The 12,745-nt window shown below is 45.5% G+C and overlaps 1 protein-coding gene across 7 annotated transcripts in view; it reads left to right on the top strand.

Moving 5' to 3' along the window:
• Window positions 1-12,745, top strand: part of PPP1R12B (protein phosphatase 1 regulatory subunit 12B) — an 880,212-nt gene that overhangs the window by 226,627 nt on the left and 640,840 nt on the right. For all 7 annotated transcript variants that reach the window (XM_086923137.1, XM_086923132.1, XM_086923136.1 and 4 more), the window contains exon 6: window positions 12,097-12,171. In XM_086923137.1, the coding sequence (XP_086779263.1) occupies window positions 12,097-12,171 (75 nt within the window). The remainder of the gene's footprint in view (window positions 1-12,096; window positions 12,172-12,745) is intronic.

Here is a 12,745-nt window from a genome sequence, read left to right on the forward strand (position 1 = left end):
GCCTCTTACCATTCTGTGAGGGAATTAGGTCCTCATTCCATTTGTTACACAGCATCTGTATGTTTTATTAAATGGATGATTTGGGTAAAGCAACCTCAGAAGTAAGACACCCCAGTAGAGTTCCTCCGCCCCTAAGAACAAGGTACTTTTTTAGGTCTCGCCTAGAGCGTAGCGCTGGTCTAGGAGTTACCTTTAGGAATCGGTCCGCTGTTTTCAAGCACTCGTGCTTGTGCTGGCATTCACCTTGCAGGAGCGAGCAGTGGCGTGCTCGCTAATTGAAAACAGATGGCCCGCGCGCCGCTGCTCGCTCCTGCAAGGTAGATGCCAGCACAAGCATGAGTGCTTATTTTTCTTTCCACTGCTTGTCTTGGGGCCACTTCTAGTGCACGATCCGTCTTCCAGTGTCATCAGCAGGGCCAGGCCGGGCACACTTGTGCTTACACAGCCACAGCCTGCTGACAACTGAACACCTCAATAATGAGCACACGCAAGAGAGCACAGACCCTGTCTCATTTCCACCTGCTCTGACACAGCTATCTCCCTTTTGAACCTGCAGCTATCCCTAACTGCGAGGCTGCATCTTTCAAAATTTCCCTCAGTCCAAATTTCACCTTTTCCGGACTATTAATCTACCGACCACCAGTAAACAATCCCTCTTGGTCAGATGACTTGGCAGATTTCATCTTACCCCTACATCTAAAAGCCCAAAACTACACTGTACTAGGAGATTTGAATCTTCACCTAGACGACGTCCAAAACAAGACCTGTAAAAATCTAATAGATGACCTCATGGTGTTGGACATGACATTACGAAATAGTGGTCCAACTCACAAAGCCGGACATTTGTTGGACCCTATAATATCAAACATGAAAGAACTTTCATGGCTTAACACCACGCCTGTTCCCTGGTCAGATCATTTTCTTCAAAGTTTCGCCATTTTGCTAGAGCCCAAAAAAGGTTCAATTCCGACTCCTGCAGAATCTTTTAGAAGAAACTGGAAATTCCTAAACTTGGAGGACCTGAACAATGCTTTGAAGGAAGATCATCCAAGTTTAGATGGAGACATGGACAGCATTGCAGAGTTAACACAAAAGTGGCTAACTGGCGCCGTTGACACCTGCTTGCCCCTAGCCCGTTGCAAGGGGAAAGTCCATCGCCCTCCTGCTCCCTGGTTTACAGAAGCCTTGAAGAAAGAAAAATCTACCTGTAAGAACCTAGAGAGGCAGTGGCGAAAAAATTACGATCTTTACCAAAAAGAAGTTTACCGAAAGGCCAGAAACTGTTACCATTCAGCATGCATGAAAGCCAAAGCTTGCTATGTCACCAATACTATTAACATGGCCGTAAACAAATCCCAGACTCTCTTTAACACGGTAAAAGAGTTAGCTGGGGAGAACGTTAGAGCAGAACCTACCCCTCTTAATACTCAGCAATGCCAGGACTTGGCCTCTTTCTTCACGAACAAGATTGAGAACATCGTCTCTAATATTAAAAATGCCAACATGTCAACAGACAAACAAGGAAACACCACCTTAGTCCCTAGAGTCAACTGTCGTCTTGAAGCCTGGCCGCCTATTAAATTAGATATACTGAAGGAACTACTAAAATCAATCAAATCGGGTTCTCCCCGGGACCCTATTCCTGTCAGTATTATAAACAAATTAGAGGATGCTGCTTTAACTCCCATAGCAGAAATACTGAATGCCTCCATGGAGCAAGCCATGGTTCCTGCTCTATGGAAGCATGCCATGGTTAGCCCCCTACTTAAAAAACCAGGCGCAGACCCTTTGATATTGGCTAATTATCGCCCAATCTCATTGCTACCTGCCTTTTCCAAGATCCTAGAGAGACATAGCCACAAGGCACTCTCAACCTATGTAGAAAACAACAATCTCCTACACTCGTCTCAATCTGGGTTTAGGAGTGGTTTTTCTACTGAGACGGCCCTGCTCGGGGTCACAGAAAAGATCAGGGAGCTTATGGATGACGGCCAAACAGTAGCACTGGTCTTGTTAGACCTCAGTGCGGCTTTCGACACCATTTCTCACTCCATACTGCTAGACAGGCTGGGGGAGAATGGTGTCGAAGGCAGAGCTCTGGAATGGATTAGATCCTACCTATCCCTCCGCACTTTCCAGATCTCCTCTTCGGAGGCATGCTCTGAGGTATTCCACTCTCCTCACGGTGTGCCACAAGGATCAATTCTGAGCCCTCTGTTTTTTAATTTATACCTACGCCCACTGGCCAACCTAGCAGAAAATTTTGGCCTAAGTTTAATGACCTATGCAGATGATTCACAAGTCTTATTCTCACTTTCTAAATCTGACGTCTCTACCCCATCTGCATTAAAAGTAGGCCTCCAAGAAATCTTTGGTTGGATGTCAGACAACCAACTCAAACTAAATGGAGATAAAACAGAGGTTCTCCTGTTAGGAAATAGTAAAGATCTCTGGAATGATTCCCATTGGCCACCATCATTGGGTAAACTTCCACCTCCAGCCTCTCAGGTTAGAAACCTTGGGGTCATCATTGATGACTGTGTATCCATGTCCCAGCAAGCTAACAAAGTAGCAGGTATATGCTTTGCCATTCTCAAATGGTTACGCAAAATCATCTGGATGCTGCCACCTACTACCCAGAAGACCGTGGTCAACGCCTTAGTGACATCTCGGCTTGATTACGGTAACATCTTATACCTGGGCTCAAATAAGGCAGTGATAAAGCGTCTGCAACTAGTGCAGAACGCCGCGGCTAGACTGCTTTGCAAAATCCCCAGATCTGCTAGGATCACCCAACATCTCAGGGATCTGCACTGGCTTAAGGTCGAGAACCGTATTCGCTTCAAAGCCTTGAGCTACCTATTTAAAATCAAAGCTGGCACGGCCCCCAAATATCTTCAGGCCCTTGCTAAGCCCTACCTCCCAAACCGCAACCTGCGTTCAGGTACAGCGGCAAACTTTGTAGTACCAAGGTTTAAACGAGCCAGAATAGGCGGGAGATCTTTCTCCTACCTGGGGCCAATGCTGTGGAACACACTGCCCATCCATATACGTAAGGAGGAAAGCTACGTGAATTTTAGAAAAAGCATAAAAACGTGGCTGTTTAATAAATAATTGCTTTGTCTGTTCTCTCCCCAGTAATATTTGAGTGTTTTGCAGTTCTGGCGCCGGGAAACCCTTTGTGGGTAGCTGCGCGCCTTATAAATGCTATAAAATAAATAAATAAATAAATAATAATTCCTACAGTCTCCATCACTTGTAGCTCCACTCCTTCCTCTCTCCCTCTTCCATGCCCATTCACCAGTCTCTCTAGGTCCCCTCTTCATCTCTCTCTCTCCTCACCTCACCCTCTCTACTGCCCTTTCCACCTCAACGTCCCTCACACACACTGCACATTTCCCCAGTGTCAGCTGCTATATAAGCATGTGCAATGTCTGTGGGCTTCTCTAATCTTTCAAAAGCGCGCTCGCTATGAAATAATTTTACCCTCTGCTTGCACCCTGGTCACGGAGAATTAACACTGACCGTATCCAGGAAATACGTGTGTTTTCATCTTCCTCGCTGACTCCTTAGCACTGCTGAGCATGCATACCATCTGCAACTGGAGGATCGACCGCGCTCTCTTGCTGACCATATTTCGAACTTTTTGCCCAGCACATTTTGCTGATGTTCTTCTAAGCGAAACAAAAGGGGACGATGGACGGAGCGATTGAGCAAATCAAACACTCACCCCCAGTCAACAGATCTGAGTTTAATCCATCACCATTCTTTAGCTCACTCAGCCACCCCAGTTCAGACATGGCCATATGCAAATCAGTCTGACCCTGTGCCTCATGGGAACAGTCCAGCCCGAACTGCCAAGCCATGTCTTCCCTGGACCGGAAACAAGCATCCTGGGACCGGTTTCGGATTCATAATTATCAGCCAGGCTATCTTGAATCCAGGCTAAAGAACGGTGATGGATTAAACCCAGATCTGTTGACTGGGTGTGAGTGTTTGATTGCTTCAGATGCTCAGTTCATCACCACCCCCTTTTGTACCGCTTTGTTCGCCATAAGTTGGCAGGGTATTCTCAGACGTGAGTTCCTTGCTCACTTTGCCACTGCATTCAAACAAGCCGGGATGAAGATGGCTGGAATGCCAGAAACTGGTCCTCGGAAGCTTGTTTCTGGTCCAGGGAAGGCATGGCTTGGTAGTTCGGGCTGGACTGTTCCCATCAGGCACAGGGTCAGACTGATTTGCATATGGCCATGTCTGAACTGGGGTGGCAGAGTGGGCTAAAGAACGGTGACGGATTAAACCCAGATCTGTTGACTGGGTGTGAGTATTAGATTGGTTCTGATGCTCCGTCCATCACCACCCCCTTTTGTACCGCGATGTTCTTCTAAGGCTTTCTAAAAAAAAAAAAAAAACAATTTACTATAAAAGCATTTTACTATAAAAAACACACACTTTTTTATGCATAAAATATATGAATTCTTTGTTAAATGAAATTGACAAATTTTTAAGGATTTTGATGTAAGATATCTACTGATATTATGAACAAATAAATAATTATAAACAATAGTCTCTCACACGTACCTGTTACACAGCATATTGGTGTCACAAAATGTTGTTTAAAAAGCATTAATATTTTACTGGATTTTATCAATGCAAGACTGTAACCCTGACTCAGAGTGTGATGTACTCTTTGAATTAGTATGACCTGTAACAAGGGTGACTTCCTCATAGACTACTTTCAAAGGGCCTGGCAGGCTTTTCTCATCATGCTGCTAAGCCTTTATTGCCTTTCACCCTGTTGCTGCTTCCTTTTCATCCTGTCACCAGGCCACTTCTTTTTTTAGGTCGAGGACTCCGTCGCACTGCTGTAAGCAGTGTGGGCGGAGCCCGAAGAATTAATGTTTCTTAGAAGGGGGCTTGGAACCCGCCCCTCTTCTCCATTGGCTGGCTTCCTAAACGGAGGCCAGCCATTGGAGGAGAGGGGCGTCACTCGGTTCAAGCCCCGTCTTTTTCGGATTGAGGGGTGTGTTTTTTCGTTTCTTTCTATTTACTTTCTCTCCTCTTCCCATTGGCTGGAATTCTACCTTCCAGCCAATGGGAAGAGGAGAGAACAAAAACACACCCCTCAATCCAAAAAAATGATGCTGGTTTCTCCGAGGCATTTCTGCCTCGCCTCGGAGAAACGTGGTCATGTGGAGCGCTCCTCTCTTGTTTGGAGATATGTTCTTGCGGCCTATTCCCCCGGTGGCAGCCCCCTGGAACCTGGATAACCCCCCTGCACCTCGGGTCTCGTGCTGGATGTCGGGATTATGGCCTGGGGTGGAGCAGTTCACCTTGGATCATCAGTGGGCTCAGGTCCGGTCGCTTCTTGATGCCACTGCTCTCCATGTCTCGGTTTGCAGCTCTGGGCCTCCGGACCGCGGGCCTCGTCCTGCTGCGGTAGCGTTCCTCCCTTTCCCCATCGAGATCGGGTTTAGGGGTGACGGCCCGCGCGACTTCAGGTCGAACTGAAACAGTTGTTCACTGAGTGCCCTGCTTTGCCCACATCATGAATTCTTCCATGGTTTCCGGGAAAAGGAAGGTGCAAAAGAGCGCGATCCAAGCTGTAGCTTGCTGCATGACAGGGACGGAAAGTAGAAAAATTAAAAGCAATCTTGACACTGTACAGGCAGGGCACAGAGGACTCTGCGATACCGTGCCAGGAAGCTACTTATTTGTCAACGTGTTTTTTAACTTGTTTGTTAACCAGCGGCTTCAGCTGAGGGAAGCACCTTGTTCGCTTCTCTCTCTCTCTGTGGCTCCCTCTTGTCTTCTGCCTCCGTCCCTTTCCTCTCTCTCTCCACCCGGCTCTCTCCGCGTCCTCTTCACCCCTCCCCATCCCTCAGCCAGGCTGCGGGCGGCACCGGTTCCCTCCGCTCCGAGGCCGAGTAGAAGCCTCCCGGAATGCAACATTTTGAGAGGGGTGAGTCTCAAAATTGGCGAGGGCTGAATTGCTGCCCTTCCGCTGAAGGGGGCAGGCAGTATGATGCATTTATTTATTTATGCGTCTTTATATAGCTTGTACTTTGCCCAGAGGTGTTAGGGCGCTTTACAATAGAGAGAAGTCAATTCCATAAGGAATTAGAGTAGGGTGGTAGTAGGGAACAAATTCTAGCCCCATTACCTGAGGTGGATTGCGCTGAGAGTCCCTCCCCTTTGAAAGTTAGAGAATGTGACACCAGCATGTGCTTGGCGGTCCAGGAGTAACAATACAGGGTGCTGAAAGGGGGTGGGGGTTCTTTGGAGCGAGGGGGGGGGTCTCAAGTGGCTCTAATGGTCTCTCCTGAGGAGGGCAGAGTGCTGAGGAGGGGGCAGTCCCTTGGAGAGTAGAGTGTCGGAAAGGATACTTTGTGGAGGGAACAGTATTGGGGTGTTGAGTCCCTTGTTGGGAGGGGTGATTTGTCACCCTTATGTGGAGGGCATCGTGGTGCAGGGAGCTGTGTCACCGGGGTGTATTGTGTTCCTAGGGTATGAGAATTATGACTCCCTTGAGGCATCGGCGACCGCGTGTCTGAGAGATGAACCTCTCCCGCATAAAAGCATATTTTATGTGAGAGTGGCATTCCGTCGTGAGGAACTAAACTACTCCACGTGGGGGCGGAGGCACACTGAGACATTAAAGCAGCAGGGGTCCGATCGTGAACCTCGTGTTATAAGGCCACAGTAAAGGTGGGGGCCCCTGAAATATCGGCACAGACAGCCTTGTTAACCCTGAGCCTGGCGGGTATAGGCCGTCATCCCTAGCTCCTTCTTGAACTCTCAGGAATCACACTGCTCTGCAGAAAGATCCCTGTGTCTCTCCCCGATTGGCACACACAGTAGGTCTCTTCAATTGGAAGTGTCCCTCCAGATTGGCACACCGCCCTCCATGATTTTTTTTTTGCTGATTTATATAGAGCAAACTCTACTCCAAGGTACTGGGGCACATGAGCACCAGTTACCGTACACAAGGACACATTCATTTTTGGTAGGCATGGGTAGATTACATGACTACTTTAAGCCCCGCCCCTAGAATCACAGGATGCTGAAGCTCGAACCTGGTACCGCAGCACCAAAGTCGGCAGTCTAGACGACGGACCACATCCTCTCCCCTCACCAGATCGTGATCTCCCGTAATGCCAACGCGTTCACTCCCTGCTACAGAAAACCAAGGTTTCCTCACAGACTGACATAGCAGCCCTGGTCCCTCTAAACTGATAAGTTACTGTTTCCAAAACCACAATGGATGGTCAGCAGGATGAAATGCGAAGTTGCGGGTTGAGCCTGTGGCACCAGGTAGCAGCCAGATTTCAACAGAGATCCTTCAATTCACAACGTTTCCTCAAATAACACATGAACATTTGAATGTTGTGCTGGTTTTAAACAGCAGTCGTGGTCAACTATAATTATTTCTGATCTTTAACCATAACAAAAGTTATCTCGATTATGCGATAGAAGAACAAGTTACTACTAATATGTGTCTTTCCTTGCATGTTGTTTTAAATGGGGTCGAATTCAGTCATGCATTTATTTACATTTTCTTTATTTATATTTCTTTGCGGTTTTTTTAAAATCGGAAATTAGTAGCATTAAGATGTAAATGCATATAAGCCTAATTAACCCCCTGCGCTGCTTATCCGGCTTGGCAAACGGACCCGCAGGAGTTACTGATTGGTAATCTCCGGTACAAGGTGGGGAGGGCAGCAGGGAGGCTCTCTCATGAGTGTGTAGATTGATCGCACTGTTAAAGTGTACAGTCAATGTCTATATCCACACTGACGGGGGAGGCTGCAGATGAGCACACGGCCCTGGGCTACAAGCGCAACACCGGCCCAGCTGGTAGCGAGCTAAACTCAAAGGACGAGTCAATGAAATGGGCCTTCAAACCCACCCTACCCCCATTCGCTCTGGGCTCCACCAGGCCTTTGTGTCCAACATTACTATGCAGACCCCCTGCATCGATGGCAAACCCGCACAGCGCATGTATCTGCAGCCGTAGCATCTGTTGTAAGCATGTCCTCTGACTCCTCCAAGCACGGGGGGGCTGTCCAGCCTTTCAATAGCACCTAAAAGGACACGCCCCTCTACTGGGACCTTTGCTTTTATACCCATTGAAACGCGTATGCTGGTGTTTCACATTGAATAACAAAGAAATATAACGTAACAATATGAAAGTATTAATTTTAGTGAGGACTGTGGTTCTGCATGCAGAAATGGATTTTTTTTTTTAGAGTACAGACAGTTGCTCCTTGGTATGGTTCATTGCTGATAAGAGTGTTAGTGCTGTATGAAAAAGCTGCAAAAAAAATACTAGGGCCCTACTTCCCCTAAGGAGGGGTGTGTCCCGTAATACTGAAAACGTTATTGGTGGCACTTTATTCAGTATCGTATTCACTTGCTTTTCTCCAAATGTCAACGGATCCAGGATTGATTGGTCAAAGACGCTTATTGTAACTGCACGGTCTTGTAAATTTGCACTTTTCTTGTGCGACCCTCCAAAATCTTCATCGTCTTTAATATACTGGGAAGGAAACCGGTGTGAAGTCAAAATAAATAAAGCGAACACATACAAATTGAAAATACAGAAAACATGGCCTTGAAATACTCTGCTTTGGAACCCTGTGTGTGTGTGTGTGTGTGTGTGTTATCATGCTCTGTCCAGCCATTGTTCGGAGGATTCCCCCATCAAGTGTCTGCAGACCGTATGCCCACCTCCCCCTCCTTACGTTTTCTTCTTACCCCTCCTCTTCCTCCTCCTCTGGCCACACCCCCTGGTCCATAGTCCGGCCCCTACCGGTAAATACTGGACTCTGCTTCCCTCTCAAGACTGCTCCCAAAGGTCCCGAGTCACCTGGGCTTTACAAATAATCCTGTCCCATCTCTAGGTCCGCTGACTGTCATTGAGTCTCCCGTCCCGTGTGTCCTACTCCCCTCAGCTGTCACTCTTTCCCAAGTCTCCGACTTCTCTGCAGTGTGCTGCCTCCTGTCTCCCCCTCATCGCTCTCTCCTGCTGCAGGGTGCTGACCGGTCTGCAGAGGGCGCACGGGGCGATGATCGGGGGCTCGAAACATGCCCTCCTACAGACGGCTGTGTGTGTATGTCTCTGTGTGTGTGTATGTCTCTGTGTGTGTGTGTGGCTCTGTGTGTTTGTGTGTGGCTCTGTGTGTGTGTGTGGCGCTGTGTGTGTGTGTGGCTCTGTGTGTGTATGTGGCTCTGTGTGTGTATGTGGCTCTGTGTGTGTGTGTGCGGCTCTGTGTGTGTGTGTGCGGCTCTGTGTGTGTGTGCGCGGCTTTGTCTGTGTGTGTGTGTGTGTGTGTGCGCGGCTCTGTCTGTGTGTGTGTGTGTGCGCGGCTCTGTCTGTGTGTGTGTGCGTGGCTCTGTCTCTGTGTGTGTGTGTGTGCGCGGCTCTGTCTGTGTGTGTGCGCGGCTCTGTCTGTGTGTGTGCGCGGCTCTGTCTGTGTGTGTGCGCCGCTCTGTCTGTGTGCGCGCGCCTCTCTGTCTGTCTGTCTGTCTGTGTGTGTGTGTGTGTGGCTCTGTCTGTGTGTGTGTGTGTGTGTGCGCGGCTCTGTGTGTGTGTGCCTCTGTGTGTGTGTGGCTATGTGTGTGTATGTGGCTCTGTGTGTGCGTGGCTTTGTCTGGGTGTGTGTGTGTGCGTGGCTTTGTCTGGGTGTGTGTGTGTGCGCAGCTCTGTCTGTGTGTGTGTGCGCGGCTCTGTCTGTGTGTGTGTGTGTGTGCGCGGCTCTGTCTGTGTGTGGGCGGCTTTGTGTGTGTGGCTCTGTATGGGTGCAAATGCAATAGGTCTCGCATTTGCGAGCGATTACGCTATTGGCATTGTAAATGACAATGGCATTTATTTATGTTTTAAAAACCTAAATAAAAATAATGTAATGAGCAACTAGACTAAACACTCTCTACTACTCACTCTAATACTTTACTACTTACTCTACAACTCTACTACGCACAATTTACTACGCGCTACTACTCACTCTTTACTACTCACTCTGATATTTTCACTATTCACTCTACTACTTACTCTACACATATCTAATACTCTATACTCACTGTACTTCTAAATATCAACTACTCACTACTACTAAAATACTTACTCTACAACTCTCTAATACTCTCTACTGACTTAAGTGCACAAACAAATACTCTACAGTACTCACTTCAACACTCTATTACACACTCTACTATAACATCCTTTACTACACTCAAATACTCACTCAAATACTCACTCTTTACTACTCACTCTCAAATATTATCACTACTAACTCGAATACTTACTATACAACTCCATAACACTCTCTACTCACTGTACTACTCAATATCAACTACTCACTACTACGCACTCTACTAAATAGCATCTAATGTATAGTACTTACTGTGAGACTGTACTATACACTCGGCTACACTCTCTACTACTGAACGTTTCTCACTCATAATTAGTCACTATATACTGCTCACTTTTTACTACTAAAAGAAAAAATACTTTGTATATGTAAGAGTGTGGCTGTGCATGTAAATGTGTGTAACTATAAGACTCTTTACTACTCACTCTTTCACTCCTTAATACTAAATATTACACTCTAGACTACTCGCTCTCTAATACTTTCTACTAATCACTCTCTACTACTCACTCTAATACCGTACTACTTACTCTACAACTCTCTAATACTGCCTAATAGATTTAGTAATGAGAAAAAATGCTGTAAGGTACTAACTCTAATACTCTAAAAAAAAAACTGTCTACTACACACAACTTACTGCACACTACTACTCACTCTTTACTACTCGCTCTCTAATATTCTCACTACTCACTGTACTAGTTTACACGACAAATATCTAATACTCTATACTCACTTTACTACTCAATATCAACTACTCACTACTACTCACTCTACTACTAAAGTACTTACTCAACAACTCTAATGCTCCCTATTCACTTTAGTACACAAATAAATACTCTACAGTTCTCACTATAACGCTCTATTACACACTCTACTACACACTCTAAACTACACTCCATACTACTCACAAATACTCACTCAGTCCCTCTATAATACTCACTATCAAATATTATCAATACTCACTCGAATATTTACTATATGACTCCATAACACTCTACTCACTGTAATACTCAATATCAACTACTTGCTACTACTCACTGAATTAATAACATCTAATGTATAGTACTCACTGTAATACTGTACTACACACTCTGCTACACTCTCTACTACTCAACATTACTCACTAGTAATTAGTCACTATACTACTCACTCTTTACTACTGAAACTAAAAATACACTTTGTATATGTAAGGGTGTGGCTGTGCATGTAAATGTGTGTGGCTCTAGGACTCTTTACTACTCACTTTCACACTATATACTATTCACTCTTTCACTTTGTACTACTCGCTCTCTAATACTCTTTACTAATAACTCTCCCCTTACTATCAACTTCTCACTCTATTACTCTCCTACTTACTCTGTGTGTGGGTGCTAATGCAATAAGTCTCGCATATGCAAACAATTAAGCTATTGGCAATATAAATGACAATGCCATTTATTTATGATTTAAAAAATAAATAAAAAAATAGTCATCAACAATGCCAATAGCTCTACCTTTAATAATGCCGAGACCATTGCATTGTAAATGCTTGTTAAAGAATGCTCCACAGTTCCCTTTCTTCATCCTGCTGGCCACTACTTGAAGGCTTCACTGCAAGTGGATCATCTAAAAGTCTTGATATTCTGGGTCAGCGGCTAGCCCTCTACCTTTTAGCATGCCTATCTTCTCCCTTTGCTGCTGGACAAAGTACCCAGTGGCTCCTTCCATTCTCCCCCACCAGATCTCTGAAAACAAGCACTGGCAAAGCCCGCAGATCTTGGTTGTAACTCACAGCCCCAGGAAGACATATTGAATTTGATAATGCGTATTTATTTTCCTTGTATTCTTATTGTTATTTATTTTGTTCTTCACATTAGATCCAAACGAAAGTGTATCACATTGACCATGTACTCCATGTCGATTTCCTAACCTTCTGTTATGTCTATTTCCTTGAATTGTTCACATGCAGGGTCAGACACCATTCGATGTGGCGGATGAGAGTGTAGCTGAGCTCTTAGAGGTTTTGCAAAAGAAGCAAAATTTGGTGAGTTCATTTATTTTACATCGTAAAATGAAATATTTATGTTCGTACCTTCTATATAGTTTTGCTAATTTCATGATTAATTGTGGATGAGTCTCTGCAATTATTTCCCTTTCAGCATCCCTGGTAACACCCTTAAATTCCTTTTTGATGTAAACACCTAGCTGATCATTTTGCAAGAGCACTTCTTAAGATTTCTTTTATTTAAGTTCAAAGCTGAAGATAAATTAGGCTGTAATTTCCAAAGTAACTTGCCCTATGTTTATAGTCATTAGTTTGATTCACAGTTCTGGTGAACAAATTTAGAGCCATTAAGAACAAGACTGAGATTACAAGGTGTAAGAGGCTAATAACCAACTAAAAGCTAAGTTTTGTACAGTAGCCTTCAAATGTAGACCTTTTACCTGCCCCAGCACATAGCTAGATCTGTTTCAGAATCATATAGCTTTTTGACTTCTGGTGCCATAGATTGGGCCCTAAATGACAGATCTTTCGCAAAAAGAGAACATGTCACTGAGCTTTCTTCGCCTCAGCACAGAAGATCTGGAACTCTCTCCCACTGGAAATAAGTAGAATC

This window comes from Lissotriton vulgaris, chromosome 5, assembly GCF_964263255.1.
Source record: "Lissotriton vulgaris chromosome 5, aLisVul1.2, whole genome shotgun sequence".
NCBI classification, from domain to species: domain Eukaryota; kingdom Metazoa; phylum Chordata; class Amphibia; order Caudata; family Salamandridae; genus Lissotriton; species Lissotriton vulgaris.